At 41.0% G+C, this 22,615-nt stretch overlaps 2 protein-coding genes across 5 annotated transcripts in view; one reads left to right on the top strand and one right to left on the bottom strand.

Annotated features, from left to right (window-relative positions):
• Positions 1 to 455: 455 nt before the first annotated feature.
• znf513a (zinc finger protein 513a) lies at positions 456 to 10,373 on the bottom strand. 2 transcript variants are annotated; one of them, XM_072682723.1, is made up of 5 exons: positions 10,133 to 10,373; positions 9,462 to 9,572; positions 8,569 to 8,703; positions 2,441 to 3,142; positions 456 to 2,259 (listed from the first exon to the last, which is right to left on the bottom strand). In XM_072682723.1, the coding sequence occupies exons 2-5, from the start codon at positions 9,499 to 9,501 to the stop codon at positions 1,472 to 1,474; spliced, it is 1,665 nt and encodes a 554-aa protein (XP_072538824.1). In that variant the 5' UTR covers positions 9,502 to 9,572; positions 10,133 to 10,373; the 3' UTR covers positions 456 to 1,471. The 2 variants fall into 2 exon arrangements, with proteins under 2 accessions (XP_072538824.1, XP_072538822.1); XM_072682721.1 differs by lacking the exons at positions 9,462 to 9,572; positions 10,133 to 10,373 and having other exon boundaries at positions 8,569 to 9,428.
• A 973-nt stretch (positions 10,374 to 11,346) lies between these two features.
• The window catches only part of LOC140558793 (E3 ubiquitin-protein ligase RNF19B), a 28,480-nt gene continuing 17,211 nt past the window's right edge, over positions 11,347 to 22,615 (top strand). Inside the window, exons 1-3 of one of the 3 annotated variants that reach the window (XM_072682716.1) lie at positions 11,347 to 11,396; positions 18,316 to 18,391; positions 18,509 to 18,755. In XM_072682716.1, coding sequence (XP_072538817.1) covers positions 18,600 to 18,755 — 156 coding nt within the window. In that variant the 5' untranslated portion in view covers positions 11,347 to 11,396; positions 18,316 to 18,391; positions 18,509 to 18,599. Of the gene's footprint in view, positions 11,397 to 18,315; positions 18,756 to 19,198; positions 19,267 to 22,615 lie in introns of those variants that run through there. The other 2 variants (XM_072682717.1, XM_072682718.1) reach the window with 2 other exon arrangements.

Genomic DNA, 22,615 nt, shown 5'->3' with positions numbered 1-22,615 from the left:
TGCTGCAGTTCTTGAAGAAAATCAAATAAGCCTCTCTGAAATGTCAACTTTACAGGAAGAAGAAAAAAAAAACCTAAACTTTTAATGGAAGTCAATGAAAAAAAATAATGGACAATTTCCATTGGTTCCTTTTTATTCCCCATGAAATTGTTAGGAACAATCAGTCACTGCAAACACAATATATCGTTGCTGTCCAATGAAAAACTAGTACCTCCAAAATGGTCCTAATTTGAAGTAAACTTTTATTTTACATGAACTTTCATTCCAAGTATTTTAAAGTATTTCTACTGGTCTGTTCATCCATAAATACTTACATATTGTACAGAGCAGCTACAAGGTTCAAACCATGGAGAAAACAAAACTAGAGACATGGTTGTCATGGACAGCAGTGATATACACTAATATTTTAACATTCTTATGATTTTGCCAGTAAAAGAAATCCTCCAACACCAGCATCACCACAAAGTGTTTTATTTCAGAATATTTAAGGCAATTATGAAACCACTGCATAATTACAAGAAAACACTCAAGCACCACACACTGAAGGGATTCCATCTCAATATTTGATAATTTTGGCAACCTGAAAGTTATAAACTGCATATAGAATTGATGATCCTTTTTCTTTAACTTAATGCCACTGGTGGCAAATACATGCCAAACATTCTTTTTAAAAGAACATCAACAACAAACAACAACAAAGAAAAGTTCATCACATACAAAAATAAAAGCTTTACGTTAGGCATGACCAGTCTAATGTTTACTAGGCATCATTCTGCTTCAAGTAACATCAGACAAAACAATGGGCTATATCACATTTAAGACATACAAACAAAAAGCAACACTATTCCCAGTAATCACTTCTTACATGAATGCTTTAGTATTAAGAATTCTGTTGTGATGTTGACACTGACAAGGATGTAAACATATGGTTTGTAAAGGGATGTTGTGCAGGTTTAAAAATGGCTGGACAGCAAAGGCCTCAAACCCAAAAGGCTTATTTAGTGAGTTGGATACAGATACAGTTGGACTGTTCTATAGGCAGCGGTGCAGAGCAATGGTGAATAGGCATGCAAGGTAAACACTGACGGAGGAATTGCATTTCATAAAGGTAGCAGTATAATAATAATAAGAAGAATAATAATGTCTGTTTGGCACTCACAAATTAACCAAGGGCACTCCAATCAGACCTCTAGGAGGTCTTTAATTGCCGCCCAGTTGTATTCAAAGGCATTTAAACAATCTATTCATCTAGAAACTTGTGCACAAATCTGTGTAGCAGCATGGATGTTTTCAACAAACCAGAAAAATAATGACGCCAAAGAAAAAGTTAAAGAAAAAAAAAAAAAAAAAAAAAAAAGACAACTAAGCTTATGCTGGTACAGTAACACCTCTCCCTCATCTGCGATCTGCAGTACAATCTCAATTGGAAATAACCTCTCCTAATATTATAGTCATTTCTCCTGTTGCCAGGCTACACCTCCTCGTCATCCTCCGCCTCTTCTTCGTTCTCTGGCAACTGCACTTTCACCCAACCATCTGCAGCCAGTCCGTGCTTCTTCTGGTGCCGTTTGTAATTGTCCCAGTGGCCTGTGGTGTAGCCGCACTCCTGGCACTTGTGGGGCTTCTCTCCGGTGTGCCGCAGCATGTGGCGCTTCAGGTTCATGCTCTGGTTGCAGCTGTAGTTGCAAACAGCGCACTGGAAAGGCTTGGCGCCAGAGTGCACCCGCTGGTGCCGCTTGAGATTGGCCAGGTTGCCACAGGCATAATCGCACAGGTGGCACTTGTACGGCTTCTCGCCAGTGTGTACGCGGTGGTGGCGTTTGAGGTTGTCGAAGTGAGCGGACGCGTAGTCGCACTGCGGGCACTTGTAAGGCTTCTCACCGCTGTGGGTCTTCATATGCCTGGCCAGGTGGTTGGGGTAGTGCGTGAGGAAGGGGCAGGCAGCACAAGTGTACACCTTGTCACCCCGTTCGCCAGCACTGCTCGCCGTGTCTTTTGTGAGCATCTCCAGGGTGCACTTCGCACAGATCTGTGCTGAGGAACCGTCCTCGTCGTCCAGGGCCAGGCCACACAGCCGGCAGGTGAAGGGAAACAGTAGTGGTGGCAGAGCTGCAGGCTGCGTTCTGGCCTGCCCTGGTTCCAACGCCCGGGAGGAGGACTGCTGCTCTGGTTTCAGGGCCGCAAAAGCATGGACGTACCTGCTGTTACCTCCACTGTTCAAACTTGCATCCGACCGTGCGGCTTCTGATCGCACAGCTCCTGACAATAAATAAAACGTAGTAAGTCCTACTCCATCAGCACCAAACTCGAGGCATTTATTACAGCTTGAAATACTCAAGTAGCAGCAGAGGAGATGGGATCACAACCACAGTCTGATGTGCCTATGGTAACTATTTGGACCTACAGTGTAAAAGAGGCTTAAGAAGAGATCAAGTCTTACCTTCACTTGAGGCACTGGAAGCATCTTCTCTTAGTTTCTGGCCTACAGTAGGACATCTGAGGCTTTGGCCACTCATTGGCCGTTGTATATTGTGAACAGGATTTGTGACAGTATGCATACGCTGGTGCCTCTTCAGGTTTCCCAAAGAACTGCAGGCAAAAGTGCAATGCTCACACTTGTAAGGCTTTTCCCCGGTGTGGATACGCAAGTGCCTCTGCAGGTTGACCAGCTGAGCAGAGGCGTAAGAACACAGCGGGCACCTGTATGGCTTCTCACCGTTATGAACCTTCATGTGCCTCTTGACGTGGTTCGTGTAGCGTGAGGAGAAGCCACATAGCATGCATGAGTGGAGCTTCAGAGCGCTGTCCTCGGCCTCTGCTCGCTCAGTGCCAGTCCCAGGAGCTTGCGAGCCAGAGCCTGAGCACAGCAGGCGCTGCGCCCTGTCCACCATGCCACTCACATTCCCTTTGCAGCAGCGCAAACAGTATGGCCCAACCAGGTCCATGCCAGGTCCTAGAGGTTCATCCAGGAGCTGAGTGCAGCCCCTGCAGGAAAGGTATGGTGGAAAGGTGGGCTCGGACGTCCCTTCTTCGCGCTCATTTTCGCCAGGACGGAGATCATCGGTGTCACTCTCCATGCTGAGACGACTGAAGGAGGAGCTCTCTTCGTCTCCCAGTTGAAAGCTAGGTAGACTGAGATCAGCTGCACGTGGTCAGGGCAAAAACAAAACAAAACAAAACAGGACATTGACTTGAGCTGTGCTGGTGGCAGGTGTAGATGTGAGCTACTGAGCAGAACTATTAACTAATCATTTTTACACATTATATGTCTAAAGCTGAAAGATTGCAGTGAACAATGACTGTTAGCCTGGTCTTATACAAAAAATAAAATCACACCCATAGTTTACAAAATCTGCAACTACCATTACGAGCAATGGCTATCTGTGCTGAAATGAAAGTACAAACATCATGAAAGACCAAGATCATTCCACGGTCATACTTACACACTTAGGAGTCCAAAGATGCCTCAATATTCTTCTGATAGACAAAGAAAGGTGAACACTGACATACACACCAAAGCTGCAGCGTTTTCGCATACCCTCTGTCTATGAAATGGTCCTCTGTGTTTTGCAGCCCTCTCCTCACACATGGAAGAAATGACTGTGCAACCGACGTCTGAGCTGGCCTTTATATTGGGCTTTTCAGGAACCCTTGGTGGATGATTACCCAGCCTAATGATAATGATGATGACTATAATGGCGGTGCTGATGATGATGAGGGGGTGATGATGATGATGATGATGATGATGATGATGATAAAGACACCAAGAGGAGATGATGATGATGATGATGATGAATAAATGCCTTCCTGTAATGGTGTCCTTGATGATGATGGCTGTCTTGATGACCCTTATAATGGTGGCACATTGCTTTTTTTTTCATGATTTGCCATTTTCAGATTGTATGCTCTGACACAACGCTACAGCCAGAGATATTTCCAGAGTACTGAGCTCAATCTTTCAGCTGTGCATGAAAAGACTGCAACCCCTCTTCCCCCACAAGTGACACTGCCATCTGAACCCCACCATTAAATGATCACATTTGCATGACAAACATACAAGGCAAAGAAGACAAACCATTTAATGCGAGCAGTAACACAAGCTCTGCAAGATGAAGCTATTCAATCAGTTCTCATCAGAAAATGTTGACATATTAAATATTTACATACTTGCATATTTCATTCTTTTAGACACTTCTAACCTTGGGTCAACCAGGGGTCCCTCTAAGAAGCTGGCTGAGAATCTGGAAATAAAGCCAATTGATGCCTACAAAGCTAAGAAGGGCTTAACAAAGATATGAGGGTTGTTGAGAATGACAAAGCTTCAGGACAATGTCCTGCCCACCCAGGCCCGTGAAGGCACGTAAACAGATTCACGGCGAATGTGCTTTTGGTAAGTTTCTCTTACTCCTTTAGCAATATCCCCTGTGAATTTTCACAGCGACTGAAAGGATATTTCAGAAAGCATCTCCAAAGGCAGTCCTGGACCGGCAAGGCCAAATCTTTTGGTTTTGTAACCCGCTGAAATAAAGACTATATAACATGGTCATATAATTGGTCACTTGCGTGTTTAAGGTGGTAGTAACTTTAGGCCCCTGCAAATGGCATTGCACAAGGATGATGGGGCTATAAATACCTGTAGGTCACAGTAATGATGTCACAGTTCTGTGAACGTAGTCATACAGAGAATATACAGTTTGCATAAATAGGGTAAACATGGTAATTGCACTGTTAACCTTTTTCACAATCAAATTGCTGCCAGAAAAACTTACAAAAAAATAAGTGTAGGCATGTGGTGGCTCTTCAGACAATTGCTTAAAGCTATATGGAAGGTTTAGCCATTCTGGTCATCAGTATCATTAGGCTGGATAGCCACCCACCAAAGATTCCTGATCGGTTGCACAGTCCTTTCTTACATACATGAGGAGAGAGCTGCGAAAGAGAGGGACATTTAAAGGACTTGGAAATGTCATGTTCTACCCATAATAACAGCTATATTTTTGTTGAATGGCAGAAGTGTGATAAAATGTATTTTGTATGTATGTATGTTAATCCAAAAATCATGTGTGACCAGTTGGTTGAGTTGCCTGGTTAAGGTAACAGAATTGGACGCTAATGTTGGCTCAGCATAAACACTGCACAATATCAGATCGTTCATTTCCTTGCTAGACTTAAATTTGTGTTTTTTCCTTCAGAGTTGTATGTCTTTAAAAGCCATTTACTCATATATTTTTATGTACATAAAAAAAAAAAGACATGAGCTAGTAGTACACCAGCTACAGTCTAAATAGGTAGGTACACCACAATATGATGCTATATTGCATGATATTGATGATATTTTAATCATATTTTGATTAATGTTGTTGTTATACACAATATGCTTGTCTAAGCAGATCAAAGATAACATAAGTGCTTTAAGAACACTGTTCAACTTTACATTTCACTACAAACAGTGTAATTAGTCTGGTTTAAGTGGATGAATGTAGCATATTTTCATAGACGTCACTGTAGTAGTATTGAAAGGATGTACCATGCATTTGTCCATGTTTTGCTTATTCTTTCTCTCTTACTGTTCTGTCACTGTTATGACCTTTTTACCATGTTATTGTTACTTAAATCATGGTGGATTGGACAAGGCTTGAGTGTCGGCATTGTTGGACAGCTGTAGGGTATTTGCGATTACTGCTTGTATGCTGATTAGATCAACACGATTTAAAATTGTAAAGGAACAGGTCATTATATTAGGTCTTAAAATAATAATTGTTCTCATCTCAAGTCAACAATCTGCTTTCATAAGCAGCATTAGTTTCATTTCTCATTTGCTGTTGCTATTGGATCAGGGATACTGTGAGTGGTATTATTAGAAAGTGGAAGCATTTAGAAACCACAGCAACTCAGTCACAAAGTGGCAGATCACAAAGTTACAGAGTGGGGTAGCGGAGTGCTCACACCACCACCACTAGACTCATGAGCAGTGGAAACACGTTCGGTGGAGTGACTAATCACGCTTCTCTGTCAGAGTCTGATGGAAGAGTCCGGATTTGGCGAATGCCAGGAGAATGTTACCTGCCTGACTGCACTGTTCCAACTGTAAGGTTTGGTGGAGGAGAGATAATGCTATGGGGTTGTTTTCAGGTGTTGACCTAGGCTGACTAGTTGCAGTAGTGGGAAATCTTAATGCTTTAGTATATTCAAGACATTTGGCCAATTCTATGTCTCCAACTGTGTGGAAAACAGTTTGGAAAAAGGTTCCAGCATGACTGTGCCCCAGTGCACAAACCAAGGTCCATAAAGGCAGACACACACATTAGTGAAATAATTGGTGCTTCTAAAGAGCTCACTGGATTCCAGTGTGGTTCTGTAAAAGGAGTCCCCAAGTCTGTTACAATTAACCACTCCAATAGGGTAAGCTGTACAGTTGGCACTCATGTCACGTTTGGTTACATTGATTAATTTTTATTTGTAGCATAGATGTGCAGTTTGCATTAATCTTGCTCAAATAATTAAAACAAAATTGTTAAAAAGGTGCCCACGGTCCTGTTGGGCACCTAAGTAGCCACTTCACCAACTCAATAATGAGGTCACTACCTGTTGGATAACACTACTGGTAGAGCTGGGCAATATGACGATATTTTATCATATTGTGATTAATTTTGTTATTGTGAAACACAATATGCTTTTCTAAGCATATGGAGGAGACTGTTAGTGCTTAATAAACACAGATCAGCTGCAGGTTTCATTACTAACAGTGTAATTAGACTGGTTTAATTCGATGAAGAGCAGCAGATGTTGAATAAAAATCACTGTATTCAGTATGGGAGACTATCTGAATAGTAGTTTATAAGAATCTGTCACCACTGATGTGTTTAGTCTGTGATTACATGTGCCATGATAAATACTGTGTATCGCAAAAAAAAAATGTCTTTAAATATCATAGTATTTATACCATATCACCCAGCCTCAACTACTGGTGTGACCTATTGAAGGCCCATACTTTGCAAAGGCTGTTACTGTGGAGCTGTCCTCTAACCTCTGGAATCCTGACTACAACCACACTAGAACAAATGCTGGATGAGGTGAAAAACATATTTACGAATAAGTGATGACATAGCAGAGCGAGTTTGTCATTACAACTAATCAAGACTGTCTGCTAGCCTTGGCTGTTCCTAGCCTTTCTACTGATACGGATACTGAAGCCATAGTGGGAGGAAATTACTTATTTTCTTGAAACTGATGATTCATTAATGGCTGCAGCAGATTTGTTTTTGAAACAATTTTCCAACAGTCCAGGCACTCGAATTCAAACTATATGTCCAGATGTCTTTAGTACTCTCCTGAACAGGTAAAAATGAACCTATTGGCATCGTGCCTAATGCCAGGCATGGGCTACAGGACCCCCCAGCATTGTCCCCAGCATTAAGCTGTGGAGAGAAAATGATGGCGCTTCATCCAATTCTTTTGGAAGGAGTTGGGGTGATGATCATTAATGCTCTTGACACTGAATTCAATCAAGTCCTTACAGCAATGCTCCAAAATCTAGTTGAACGTCTTCCCAGGACAGTAAGAGACTCAAACAAAAGCAGGATAAACTCTTTTTTTTAATATCCTTGATTTAAAAAGAAACAATAAATAAGCAAGTGTCCCTATACCTTTCTCTTTTCTGTCTCTGTCCTTTACTCTTATCTCACACTATGTTTATTGAAGTCATTACCTTATCAGCACTATCAACTGGCCCAGGACAGTTGATAGTTGACAGGACTCTTCTTTTTACATGTACCATAAACCTTGGCCTAAAAAAGCTGTTATGGCCTGGAAGGCATGCCGATTTGGGCGCCTGTATGGTGTCTCCGGTGGTTTTCCATGAGAAAACCTTGTGCCGTTCAGATTCAAGGCTCTGTTCACATCTGGCATTAACATGTGCCCTGGGTGATCCGATCATAAGTGGTCAGCACAAAGTACAGGTGTGAACTCAAACCACATTTGGACGTGGTCAGAGACCACAGTATTCTTGTAGTGTGAATACCAAAGCGCCTCGAAGCGTCCCTGACAGCAAAGCAGGTGCCAGGTGTGAACAGTTGGCTTCTTGAAGCATGAGGATATTTTGTCTATTGTCACTCTGATGGTACAGTCGGTGACAGACAAACAAATTAATTCACATTATACTACCTATATTAACCATTAATGCTACACATATTTATTAACATTTAACATATAATTTGGGGGCTGGGTTTATGGAGGCCTGATGAGGGAGCTACATCCTCCTACATCAGAGATCTTGGCCATACCCATTTAGCACCCATAACTACAGGCTGATGTTCTTTTTTGAATTCACTCTTCGAACCACAGTCAGCTAATTCAAGGTAGGAATAATTAGTCCTTAACAAGTATTTCTTTTAGATTTTAGACAACTTTTAACAACTAAATCTAAAACAGTGTAAGGGAGTTATTTTAAATGTGCTGCATGTATTTATTCAGTAAAACATGTATGTACTAAAGTGATGCGTTAATTAAATCCCAAACCACCATGAACATCCACATTCGGGTTGTGCAGGAACTCTCAGCTGAACTCACCTGAAAACTTTTCCAAGCCTATAATCTTGTTGTCATTATCAGGATCTGAGAAGTCAAGATCTTGGCCCAGAAGAAAGTCACCCTCGAAGGTAAGGCTTGCTTGAGTGTTAATGCCTATGCCATCTTTAGAATCCACTGAAAAGCAGCACAGGAGAGTTAAGGGAGTCTTGCATGTATGTTTATACAGATATACAACATTATTTACAGCTGGCATTGAGGCAGACCTTGGGGTTCAGCCATGATCACTTTTATTCAAGATCATTCCTGATTAAGTTGCTAGTAATTAACTGTTGTCTAATAATCCAAAAGGAAGAGCCGTTTAGACCTGATTGCATGTCTTGAATAATTGTGAAAATCAGCCACTGAGTTACAATAATTTGATTACTGGTTTACATTGGTTTGTTTTCATGGCGCCAACAATGTGCTGCCATCTACTGGACGAAGTATCAGGAGTCAGTTTAGAGGGTAAAGAAAACCATGCAGTATTGTAGATGCGCCTGATGATAAGTCGTTCACTACAAGTCCTATTTTTAAAGGAATTTAAATGCACATTCCCTACGTTTGGCAGCAAGATGTGTATATTTATCACCATCATAGCACATAAAATAAATAAATAAATAAGACATGCTACGTCCTCTAAACATGTAAGATACTTGTGGTCTACATTCTTCATACGGGTTTAAAAATGGAAAGGGGAAAAAACACAAGAAAGACTTTTATTATGTAAATGTGAATAGCTGTGTCCAGTGATTTCTAGAAATACAGACGAGAACTTCAAACAGGTAATGCAGAACTAACTATCAACTATACTGAAAAACATTACTTGTCTATTAAATCTTAAAAAATCAACTTCTTTGTTATTATAATCTTTAACCCAGCATTAAAACGCTTACACTTTACAGGTTGTGGATTCTGTTGTTTTCTTCTTGGCATCTTCCAGTCAGGCTTTCTGGATTTGCAGCCTCTACCACAAGCCCTCCAACTATCAGCTCATTCCTCTCATTCTTCAAAACACAAACAGGACAAGGCTTTGGTTAAGATCACTGCAGTGAAGGAGGTGTGCAGCACAGACACACAGTCGCGTTTCCAGAAGGCAGTTAAAACAATAACACACCACATCATTAACTGTGGTGAGCAGATCCAGATCCAGATCCATGAAAGTAAAAATCCGTGTCATGATTTCGCTCCGACTGGCTGGACGGCGCTGCGCTGCCGCTGAGCGGTCCCGGCAGTCGGGGCAAAACCCTGGAGCGGATTTTTACTCTACGCACCTGGATTTGCCACCTCTAATCATTAATCACACCACTCGCTGTCACACTGCTAGCTGGCTTTACCGCTAATAATATCACAGCTCACAGTTCAAACCCAGCTTCAGTTCAGCCTAAACACCACCCTGAGCCCCTGTTTCAGCCCGTCTTCAGCACAATCACCAATAACAGGTCCAAAACCACACACACACACACACACATCTGTCCCGTCGAGCTCTTTTCTGTTTCCACACAGCAGATGAGCTCAGCTGGGTCTCCTCCTGGAGCAGGCTAACTGGACCTCATCAACATCATACCTCCTGTCTCTGTCCTGCCCGTCACACGCCGCCTCTGTTGTGACCGATACAGCTTCCCTTCAGGCCGAGCGAGCGTTAGCTGTCCGCCATTCCGTACCGAGGCGGGCATGAAGAAAGGCAATTAATGCTCTTTTTTTCACAACTTAATTGATTTCCAGATTGCCATTGTGTACATTTTCTTCCGCTATTTTACGTGTATCCGTTTCCCGAGCGTACGTAGGGCACATACGTAGTGATGTTCATGACATTGGGAGTTGTAGTCTTGTCTGTCGACATTTTGCCAGACGGGCGGGATTCACAGCACTCACTGAAAACACTGCGGAAAACACACTGAGAGCCTTCATATAATAATAATAATAATAATAATAATAATAATAATAATAATAATAAAACCACTAAATACACTGGAGATACGTCGGAGTAAATGAGGACGACTGTGAATAATTATTAAATCATGCCAGTCATCGCGACGTGTTATTATTATTATTATTATTAGTAGTAGTAGTAGTAGTGTTTTATTGTATTTTAATGCTTTAAAAATTGTAAACCTACTTGATGTTTTATAGGGACGTTTGATTTTATGTATAAATAAATACATAAAAAAATATATAAATAATTTATATGAAGGAGATGTGTAATATATTTTAGATATTCCAAAATAGCACAGATTATAATAGTTTTCTTATTAATTTTTAATAGTTGTAGTAGTAGTTGTGACAGTAGGAGTACTATTATTGTTCAAATCAAATAATATTAGGTCTACTAATATTAGTAATACTAATTGTAGTATTAATAATTCTCTTAATAAAATTCAGGGGCATGTAAGACATATGTGGGCTTTTTTCTTTTCTTTTTTTTTTTTGGTGGTAAAATATTATTGACCACGTCAACAGTCAGGACTATCCCTAAACGTCGACATGATGCTCGTCGTGATGTGTGAAGGTGAGGATCAGCTCCGTCCTGTTGCGGTGCTCTGCAGTAGGTCGCCTCTATAAGCCAGTGCTGTAGTGTAGAGTAGGCCAGTGTAGGTATAGCAGCAGAGGGAAGGGGAATCTCTGAGGTTAACGGGGATCCTCCGCCTCAACGTCATATGCAGCGTTTTCTCGGCCCTCGGCAGCACGCGCGCTCCTCCTCGCTTCCCGGCCAAACGCGTTTTACAGCAGTGGGCGGGTCCGCGCGGGCGCGAGCCTGTACGTGCTGTGCTTTGAGTGGGAGGAGCTAACTGACGGTGCTGAGCAGCAATAAGATAACGCCGTGAGGAGAGGTAAGACACACATTTCTGCATTATTTCCACTCGTGTTTTAGACATTGCGCCTTGTTTATAACCATATCAGCACGATCCGCAGCCTGTCACCAAGCAGAGGCGACGCTCGACTTAGTGGAGCCTGAGCTACGGGACATAGACTAATAACCTTGCCACTCCCTGCAGTGCCGTGATGCCTGGGCAGACCCTCTGATGAATTATTAAAAAACGATGTTCTGCGCTAATTTTTCGTCTGAATCTGGGGGATCCGAATGTGATTGGTGGTCTCTCCCAGCTTTCATGTCCGTGCAGCGTGCCTCTGCGGGGTCGGGGCGGAGGTGGTGCTCTGCGCTTCGTGGCGAAAGGATGGTCAGTCCGTCAGTCAGTCAGTCAGTCAGTGGTGTGTGATTAGAGCAGCCTGTGCTGGAATAAAGCGCAGAATACCAGCGAATTGCTGATGCGCCTCAGAAAGCGAGCAGTGCGGGGATGGGGAGGTGTGTCTGCGTAGCGCATAACTCTGTCCTGACCTGCACCGGTCTGATGCTGCCTCACTGACTGCTTTGCTAGGGTACCACCATGCTCCTCATCCCTCATGCTAGCCTGGCGGACGCCTCGTGCAGTGAGCTCATAGTGTAGCTTCTGTATGTGCAAGGTGTTGCGTTCTGGCTCCCTGGTGAAATCCCATTCAGATAAACCAAGCCGACCCAAAGTTCTGCAGTTGAACAGCAGAGCCAGCCCAGTCTTGCTTCCTTCTCGCTGTTGTTTTTTTTTTTAGGACCTAGCTAAAAATGCTTACAGCCTTCTTAGCAAGTTGCGAGGACGTCCACAAATAACGTTATATCGACGTCGTTCTCACAACGTTCCCAGAAAGCCCCCACCACTCATAAGACCACCTCTTTCGGACGTCCGCAGAATGACTTGAAAATGAAAGTTGTGAACAGGGAGAAATGCAACGTTGTAAAGACGTTTATTAGTGGGGTCCCAGAAACCGTTCAAGAGATGTCTTCTCTGACGTTCTCACAGCGTTTCAGGAACCCACGCCATTAGGACGTCCTAAGAATGCCTTGGAAGTTGTAAATAGGTATAAAATCTAACGTTGTTAGGATGTTATTTTGTCCCAGCGATAGAAATAGTTCAAGGGACGTCTGTTCTGACGTCATGGCATCCTATGACGTTCTATAGGCTAACTAGCAGATAGATGCATGTGCTGCTGTGTAGCACAACTTTTAAGACTAAGAGTTTTTTTTTTTGTCCTGACCCCCCTAAACACACACACACACACACACACACACACACACACACACACAAACACACTTTCTTATCTAATCTTATTTCTTTTCATTTCTCTCCTCTATGGCTAGTTTGCAGTGTTTTGGAATTCCTCCTTGTTTATTAGAGGGCTGTTGGGTATCAGTATTTGCTTTTGCATGTGAGGTCCAGTTCATTCCCAGAGAGAGCTGCTTCTGGTCCGTGTTACGTGGCCTGGGAAAAATGTTTCTTTTCTAATCAGCTTTTAGCTGAGGCAGAGAGAGAGAGCAGTTAGGCAAGTCAGAGGTAACAGAGGGGCCTCAGGCCTTGAGCTGATTATGTAATGCTGCCCGAGTAGGCTGATGTTGGTTTTTTGTCCCGAGACAAAAACTCTTGACACTCTACTATCTTCCAATTACCCCAAAACATCTCAGAATGACCTCTTTGTACTCTCTAAGTATGATGTACGTCAGCCTACGCTGCAGCTGAAAGCCTGAAAATGCGTAGTGGCCTGAAACCTGCTCAAATAACTTAAAAACACACTGAATTATAGCTCGTCTTTTTTTACATGCCCTCAAAAGAGAAGTTCCTTAGTAAAGGCAACTCTAAGAACCCTTTTAGTGCTTAAAGGGAAATTCCACTGCAAAATTAAATTGTTGGGATGTAGACAAAATCAAAAGACCGAAGAGTTTGATTTGAAATGGTCCGTTACAGAGAAACTAACTCAAGATTCAGGATGGGTGAATGGAACGGGCATTGCAAATGCCTATACCACAAATCTAGCCATGTTATTTGTTATCTAATAGCACTAGGAAATCCACACACAGTCTACTTTTGTAGATTATACATGTACGTAGTTGGAATGTGATGCTGCTTATGGCACAGTAGTCACAAATCTGGAAAAATGCATTGTCATTTGGGATTATTTTGCCATACAGTGACCTGTACGTCCCTCTCCACTGTGAGTGCATTTAAAATAAGTACATTTAATGCCAAAAAAACATGTCAAAACTATTGTGATACAATGTCTCAGGCATTAGAAAATGTATTTGTAAGAATAGGTTGTTATGGGGAAGCTTTTTTAGAGGTGTGGAAACCTATCAGCACCACTGTGAACAATTCTGACTCGGCTTTGTTTACATCTTATATGTGTAATAGATTTACTATGGAATTCCCCATTTCAAAGGTTCCTATACGAGATTCTGTGTGTGCCATTCTAATTATGTGATGGTTGCCCCTACATGGTTACGTTAGTTATTATAGCCTATATAGCATCTTTTTTATATAGCTGTTTTCACTGTCGTTATCTTATAGAATCTCCAGGATAAACGACGGTTTGTGCATACGACTTCAAAAGACCTTTAGGAATAGTTTTATATTCCATTAAAATAGATTATGATACTGTATAGAATCCTTTTTGGCAAGAATGTAAGTCACGTATAAAAGCAAGGAAATCAGGTATGTGAAAGCTGTCTTTTATTCCCAAACCGATCTCTGCAACAGTTGCTTCAAGCTACAATGAAAGCCTGTTGCTAATAGGGGAAATCTCAAAGAGCTTGTGTGTTCTATTCACTGAACCACAGCCTGTTTTTAGTAAATTACATCGGAATTCTGGTTTCAACCCAAACCTCACCTGAGAAAATTATTCCTCAGGGTTCTTTCTAGCTTGACAGATAACAATGCATCCACAAAGCAGTGCTAATAGTAAAACGCTGTAGTTAGTGACAGTGCATATCACAATGCATAATCAGCATCTGAAAAATTCAGTTCTGTTGGTACAACAAAAGGAATAAGATTAGATGTAAGAGACCTGCGGGTTGCAATATACAAGGTCCTGCTGTTTATTACATCCCAGAGCAATATGTGCAATATTTCTAATGAAAATATATGGCATAATAATGTCCACTTTAACAAGGGTTTAGAGAATCTGTGAGGCCCTGGTATGACATTTATGAAGGCAATGCTATCCGCATCTGAAAAGGCTTCCTTAAAGACAATCGTCGTAGAAGCCCTACATGGTTTGACCTGGCTTGTTATTTTATAGTCTCTTAACACTTATGTTAATTCATTTGTAGGCAATCCAACAGAAGTAAATTCTTGGCAGGACATTTGCTTCCAGTACAATGGAACCTTTGACTACTTCTGAAAGTTTTGCACACTCACTGCTTCAGCACAAGGGGTGTAATGATACACATATATTTCTGGCTTTTGAGTTCTGATGTTCGATTCAGTTTTTGATATTGGATGTGCTCTATTACTATATTACACAGATTGGTTCGAGTCAGACAAATCCTGATTTCATTTCATAAAACAGTATCAGTCAACCTCAACTACCCCAGTTTACATTCCTGAACCCCCCAGAATTGGAATATCAACACCCACACTCGGAGTCGGACACTTAGCAATATTAACAATTACTCAAATTATTGTTTCAGCTGTTCAGTTGTCATGTTTCTTGGTTTTCATAAAAGAAATAAAACTAAAGAATTCTTAGAAAGGTATTTTATATGTTACATTTAGAGAATTTGTTTTTTATTATTTTTTGATACCACTGAAATTGTCACAACTTTTATAGTATATTGTTATGCAAATTAGTGATCTTACAGAACAAAAACAGACCAAAGATTAATCATTGTCAGTGATTTCCATGAAATACAACAAATTACACACTATTTTAAAGCATGTTTTACATTATTTCTATAATTAAACATGTTAAATGACCAATTTCCAACCTCTCTTTATACTTAATTCATTAGCAGAATTGAACAAGTTGTTTCTGCTATTATGGTGTATATAGTATGTAGTGTACATAGTGTACACTATATGGACAAATGGACACAGAGTGGTACTGTAACCGATGTCAGAAATCAGTTGTTAAAATTTCTTCCCTCCTAGATACTACATCAGCCATGAGTGGTATTATTGAAAAGTGGAAGCGTTTAGGAACCAAAGCAAAAGTGTCAGACCATGTGAAGTTATAGAGCAGAGTCATCGAGTCCAGAGAAACATAGTACAGAAAAGTCTCTGCTGACTCTATATTACTTACCGCAGAGTTCAGAACCTGCTGTTAGAGCTGCACAGACAGTGAGTGCTATATTTGATCTGAAATGAGCCAGGAAAATGTTGTACATTTTGATTACATTTATGTTTACAGTTTGTTTTTGGAAGTTTAAAAGCAAGAGAATCCTCAGACACAGACATTTTTTTATAGCTATTTCAATCCCTATAATCCAATGCTTGTATAATAGTCTGTTATTTGGTACAGAATGCTTATGTATAGGCTGGATATACAGTAAGTGAAGCAGGAAGAGCAAGATATATTCTAGGCATCAGGTTCAAACTTGGGTCAAAGCACAGTGTGGGGGATTTCCTTCAGCTGTGCAGTGTGTTTTAGTTGAACTCTTATGTGAACGCTTTAACCATTTTAGTCCGCTGTGTATTTCCTGTTTATTTGAATGCATGTATAGAGGAAATGAGCAAAATGGTTAAGGGAAAAAAGCATATCAAATATTAAAGAGGCACTTCAACTTTATCTCCCACAAGGATTTCCACGAATCCCCTGGACGCCTCTCACTAGCTCACCATTAGGCGGTAAATGATGCAATGTCTGCCTGCAGCTTCTTTCTCCAGTTCTAGCTCTGGCCCACCGTAGGAGCCTTTCCTTGGAAGGAGGATGTTAACAAAGGAAAGGACAAGAGGGTTCCCCAGTGTTATTCCCTTTATGGAATAAGAATTCATGCTGATCAGTGCAGACTCTTTCCAAACATACCCTACGACGGCAACACGGTTCAATTTCTTGTAAGCGTGTCTAAATGCAAGAAAGGGTTTGCCTGGTTCATTTGCCAAGGTTCTCTGTTCTCTATAACGAGCTGTTCCAGTCAGCTTGAGCAAACATGGCCATAGCTAGTCTGCTGCTAAGCTGCTGTGCTTTCAACAGTGATGATTCTTGGTGTCCTTTACTGACAGTGTCCTCCCGGCCCACTGCCCACATGAAACGGGGTGCAGACACCTCCGCTCTCAGTGTTCCTTCAACACTGTTCAGCTGTGCGGCTCTTCACAAGTGGTTGGGTTCAGATTGTACTTTGTGTCCCTTGTGCTATGGTCACACAGGCCTTTTCTATTGGCTACTTACAGTGACATCAGAAGCTAGAGGCTTCCTCTGATCTACAGCATGACTTGCCATTGCCCTCTATGAGTCAATTGGTGATTTTAATATTCTGTCAAGGTAACGCATTCAAAAACAACAAAGCACTTAGGACTCAAAGTGATCACATGAAGTTTTGCAGCATTACATGTGTAAAATGCTCCTTTGTGTAGTTGGAAAAATTAAGCAGTTATAAGGCAGTAACTTTTAAGGGCTTGTTATCTGCATTTGTCTTTATAAGGCTGTGATTTCGCTTCATTTGAGCCTTCAAGCTCTCAAGTAATTACAGAGACCATAGCTCTGTCAATGGAGGCAAAACTAGGGGAACTAATATTTTCAACCCAACAAGCTCTGTATATAACAACTTAGTAAGTGAATACTATCTTTTATTAAGGTCTTATTAATCGCTACCTTTATTAGTATCACATACAATACGTATGATTACTGTGGAAATAGTTATGATCTCAAATAAGGGCTTTTTCACTTTCTTTAAGACGTTATATTATGCTACATTGTTTACCTTCAAGGATTTTAAAGATGGAGTTGAATGTGATTCGAAAGTCTTTGTTATGCTACGGTTAGGGATTTAAGTTGTGTACAACATTACATCACACTTATTTATCACAACGCTGCCTGATCAACATGAACGTTGTGGTGTATTCAGATGGGATCTATAGATGAAAGTGAAACAAAAGCAGACCATGGGTTATGAAGATATAGTATGATGTTTTGCATGTTCAGTGGCACATGGGAAATAAAACCAGGATAAAACATGTAAAAGACTTGTAAGACAATAAATCAGGTAAACAAGAAGTACAACAATAAGATACTGAAACAAAAAAAGAAAATAATTCAAGTTATTAAATATACAATAAATAAAGTAACAACTAAAATAACTTAATATAAATTTGGAAAAAATATATATAATCAACTAAAAGACAAATTAAGGAATGTAAAGCTGTAAAGCTTTCTATTGTGTGAATATTTGGTGCTGAATTGATCAATAGAAATTCTCCAAATCAGCTGGGAACACTTTCAATTAACGTACATTAAAGTAAAAAAAAAAATTCCCTCCCGGAACTGTATTTTTTTAAGTTGCCATTCATGTTGGATTTCTTTATTTTTTAAACAGTGGTAATATTCATATGAAACACTAATTCTACACTAAATTTTGCTTAGATAATTGACTGATGTTTCCTTTATATAAACATTTGCATTTCATGTTTTTCTGTGAATGACTTGCAATGTATGCAGTGTCACACTACACACAACTGTGCTCGTATAACATGCCATAAGTGCATCGGAAGAGAAATAATATAAAATATAAATAGCATTGTGATGAATGGACTTTGTGAAGGGATGTATGGCTTTATCAAACTGAAATTGTTATTGGAGTCAGTTCTCTCGATGGTAGTAATATAGTGTGTATAACTACATCAGAACATTAAGAAGTGAACATTAAACATTAAAGAAGTGTTAATTACATGGTGCTATTTTACTGATTTCTGGTTCTCCATAGATAATGTTTTTTTAATTGTTTTTTTTTAGGATGTCTGAGAGTGACGATTAGTCTGCTTTTCAAATACTGAGAAAAACAGAAGAACAAACACCAGGAAAAAAGAGAGTGAGAGCATTATTAATACTGAGGAAAGTGATGATGACCTCCAGTGGGGAATCCTCTAACGGACGCTTTTCTTCTCGCTCTCTCCTAACGCCTGCTCTACTGCTTCCCACTGACAAGCCGTAAAGGTCTCGCATACATACACACACTCACACACAGAAAAGACCTGATTCGCTCATGCTGGTTTGGCTGGACTGTCCCGCTTCCTACCATGAAGAGGCCCAAGCAGCAGTCCCAGCCCTTTAGCTTCCTCAGCTTTTTCAGCCGCAAGCCTAAATCGGACCCCAAGACCGAGAAACCAGCCACACCGAGCCGAGAAGAGGTGGCCATCACACTAACGCCCAATGAGCAGGAACATGCAGAGCAAGTAAGAAAGTTGAACAATTTGCAAAGACATGTACATGTAGAAAATGTTCACTTCTACTCTTTAATTTATTTTCCTCTCTTTTTACATGTTATGTTTAGCTCTAAACCAGGGCTGGGGTTGAATAGACTTAAATTTCAGTGTATTCTCAATATTGAGAGGGAACTACAACAAGGAAGCAACATAGGAAACTAACTGTAAACTGGCCTCTAGCAAGCTACAGGGCAAAATACAAGACTTGACAAAGAGACACAAGGGGGAACTTTTTCCACACAGACTAACGAGGCATAGGCCAAAAGGGTTAAACCAGGTTTTTTTCCACTCTCCACAGCTCTGCAGTGTTTTCCTGTTCTGACACAAGCTGTAGTTTAAACTCATGATGGCCTTGCTAACTGATGAGTCTAATCAAATGTAATTTCTCTGGAGCTGCACCCTGGAATGAACCCTGTTTGACACCGTTGGCACCTGGTCGATACACTAATTGGGAAAGGGCTTCTCAGAGCTGCAAGTGATGGTTAGTCTACTTTTTAAATACTGAGAAGAATTCTGATTATTATTGAAGAAGAAAATGATGATGACTTCCAGGTGGAAACTCTGCTTGACACCCCTGGCACCTGGTCGACCCACTAATTAGGAAGGGGCTTCTGAGAGCTGCAACTAGACATAAAAAAAAGTCTAAACGATGGACAAACATGATCTTACATAGTCCAAAAACACAACCTATTTGGTCGTTTTTTTGACACTACACTAATAGCGCTGTTGAGCAAAATATGCTTTAACACACACACACGCACACACATAAGCACAAAAAAGTATTGATGAAACAGCACTTTTAGAGATTAAAAAATGTATGGCCCAACATTACTGGACCAATAGTAAGGATTCAGTATTTCAGTGTGGTTAAGGTTAGAACAAGGATTTAGAATAAGGGTTAAGGTTAGGTTTAGGTGTAGATTAAAACAAGTATTTAGTTACAGTTTACAACTTTAGTTTTGCTTCATTTCAGTAACGCTAGATTTGAAGAATCGACTCTGACAGGAGTTCCTTATGGTCTAGAGGCCACTAGAGGTCGGATTTCCTATGAACGTAAAAATGGATTGTTTTACAAGTAGAAAAAATTATGGATGTTTTCACTGCGAGATCCGTCTGGGGACTGCAATTTCGGCCCCTGATAATGCAGCAGCCATCTGAGTCCAAGAGAGCATAATCGGCCTCTCTCTCTTTGGGTGGGGTAAGATGGCCCTCCCTCTCTGTCCCTTTGTCTGTTTGTCTGACATAACAGATTTGACCATTTTAGTTGTGTTTTAAGCATGTTGACACTTGATATGTCCCAGGGAATGGGGAAAGGGAGGGCAGGGAATGGGATGGGGAAGACAGGGAATGGGATGTGGAGGACAGGGAATGGGATAGGAAGGGCAGGGAATGGGATAGGGAGGGCAGGGAATGGGATGGGGAGGACAGGGAATGGGATAGGGAGGGCAGGGAATGGAATAGCGAGGGCAGGCAATAATAATAATAAAAAAAACAGTGGGTAACCAGTGGTGGTTTTAGAAATGGTCACCACAATACTAATGAGTGTGCTACTAATTGTGGTGTGTTTCATTTTGGTGGTGTCACAAGAAGGTTTTCCATCCACCTCTTTATGCGAAAATGAGGATGGAAATAGATTCTCTAAATAAGCTATGACATAGCTGAAGTAAAACTCACATGTTTGGCCTTTGTCCTCGCTGAGCTGTTTGCTACGGGGGGCCATTCTCAGGGGTTTGACAGTGAAGTGGGACAGTGACATTGGCCCTCATTAAGTGGGCCATTTCCCAGCATCTCTGAACTGTTAAGACTTCAAACCTGCTAGTAAAGGTTTAATTCCTTTCTTTGTAAACACCCCATATGGTGAGCGTGTCAAGTCCTCCTTAGGAATTATGTATAGTTGTGAATACACTGATTAGTTTGCGGTGATCAGCTAAAGCATTCTGATTCTTAGTCTCTTATGCTCTTATGCTAATAGGTTTGAAGGCAATCCAACAGAAGTTGGATTCTTGCCAGAACCTTTGCTCCTACTAAATTGCAACCCTTGATTACCTCTGAATGATTTAACATTCAGTGCTTTGGCACAGGTATCCCAGAAGAAGGAGAATGTGATTCTCAGAAGTAGTCTGAGGGACACTTTTAGCCCTTTTAATAACACATTTTGTCTGTACTTAGACACACCACTTTTAGGACAATTGTATTACTTAAAAATAAAACATAAATGTGTTCAAACTAATGATACAAACATTTGTTATTAACAATATTCATTATAAATAAATAAATAAATTAGCAACAAGTGATTTGCTTTCTGCTACAACTTATTTACATAGCGTAGCCAGTGTTGTGTGGTGTATAACAAAAAAGGGATATTGTCATCAACAGGCTGCGAAGGTCAGTAATAGCACACCATATTTATCACTGTTGCTAGGTAAGACATCCTCTTCTGGTCTCCCTCCCCTCACACTGATATTTTATTTAATTAGTATTATTGTGAGTGTCTCCTTGCTGTTGCCTGGAAACAGAGTGGTTTAGCCCTACATTTTACCCCATCCACATGATTGCACACTTACATGCACATATACACACACACACAAGCAGATACTGTGGTGGCAGACTGATCTATGACTTTGGATACATTACAACATGACAAACACATAGCAAGTATGCTTAAACAATAGCCTCTTCGTCATGTAAACCCCTAAGCCCTAGGCAAAAGATTCAGTTATTAATACTAAAGTGAGAACCATTGTAGAAGCGTTTGACTTACCATATTTTGTGGAGTCCCACAGAGTTCTGTTTTAGGGCCCATGGAGTTCTTATTACTAAATGTAATTGAGTGTATGCTTGGAATGGAATATATCAGAGAACAAAACTTTATAGACAAATGTACTGACATGTTTGACCCATATATAACACATCGATTGAAATGAACACACTCACTCACACTAGTAGATAGGAGCAGTGAGCTCACACACCCAAGGCAGTGGCCAGGGTTCGGTGCCTTACTTAGGGACACCTCAACTGTGTAACCTTCTTTTCCCAAGTTCTCAGTGCAAACCATCAAATTCTATCTGCCTGCAAAATTACATGAACAGTGAGAATTAGGAGTATAAAATTAGCCTAAAAATTAAACGAAAGAATCAGTGAGAGCAAACAGAGGCCATATCTGTGATATAACTCACAGGCTAATGATTTTTTTTGACGTCTATCAAAGATGATTAGCAGCTCTTTGTAATGTAAAATCTTTATTTTATGGACTGTAAAAACATTACTAAAGCTTTAAAACATATCATTCACTCCCCGGTACTTACAGTATATAAGGAAACTAAAGTCACCTTCCCAACTTTGCATGTCAGAACTATTCAAACTGGTCTTGACCCTGGTCAAGTACTTTCATCCATTTCCAATTGCACAATGACACCTGTGAAAGTACCATCAGGCCCCAGGTACCAACCTCTGCGCACCATCAGGCCCCTGCAACTCATCCAGAATGCAGCTGCACGGGTCGTCTTCAATGTCCCTAAATTCAGCCATGTCACTCCACTGCTGCGTTCTCTCCACTGGCTTCCAGTAGCTGTTGCCCGCATCAGATTTAAAACCCTGACGCTGGCCTACAAAGCCAAGAACGGACCAGCCCTTCCGTATCTGATGGCAATGGTCAAAAGCCGATCCGCACCAAGAGCCCTTCGAGCTTCAAGTACGGCTCGGCTCGACCCACCATCCCTCAAAATCCGCGGAAGACAAGCGTCCAGGCTTTTTTCTGTCCTGGCACCAAAGTGGTGGAACGAGCTGCCCCTGGGTGTCCGAACGGCCGAACGGTCGCTCGCTGTCTTCAA

This window comes from Salminus brasiliensis, chromosome 1, assembly GCF_030463535.1.
Source record: "Salminus brasiliensis chromosome 1, fSalBra1.hap2, whole genome shotgun sequence".
In the NCBI taxonomy this organism is placed as follows: Eukaryota; Metazoa; Chordata; class Actinopteri; order Characiformes; family Bryconidae; genus Salminus; species Salminus brasiliensis.
This window is presented reverse-complemented; position numbering and strand designations above follow the sequence as displayed.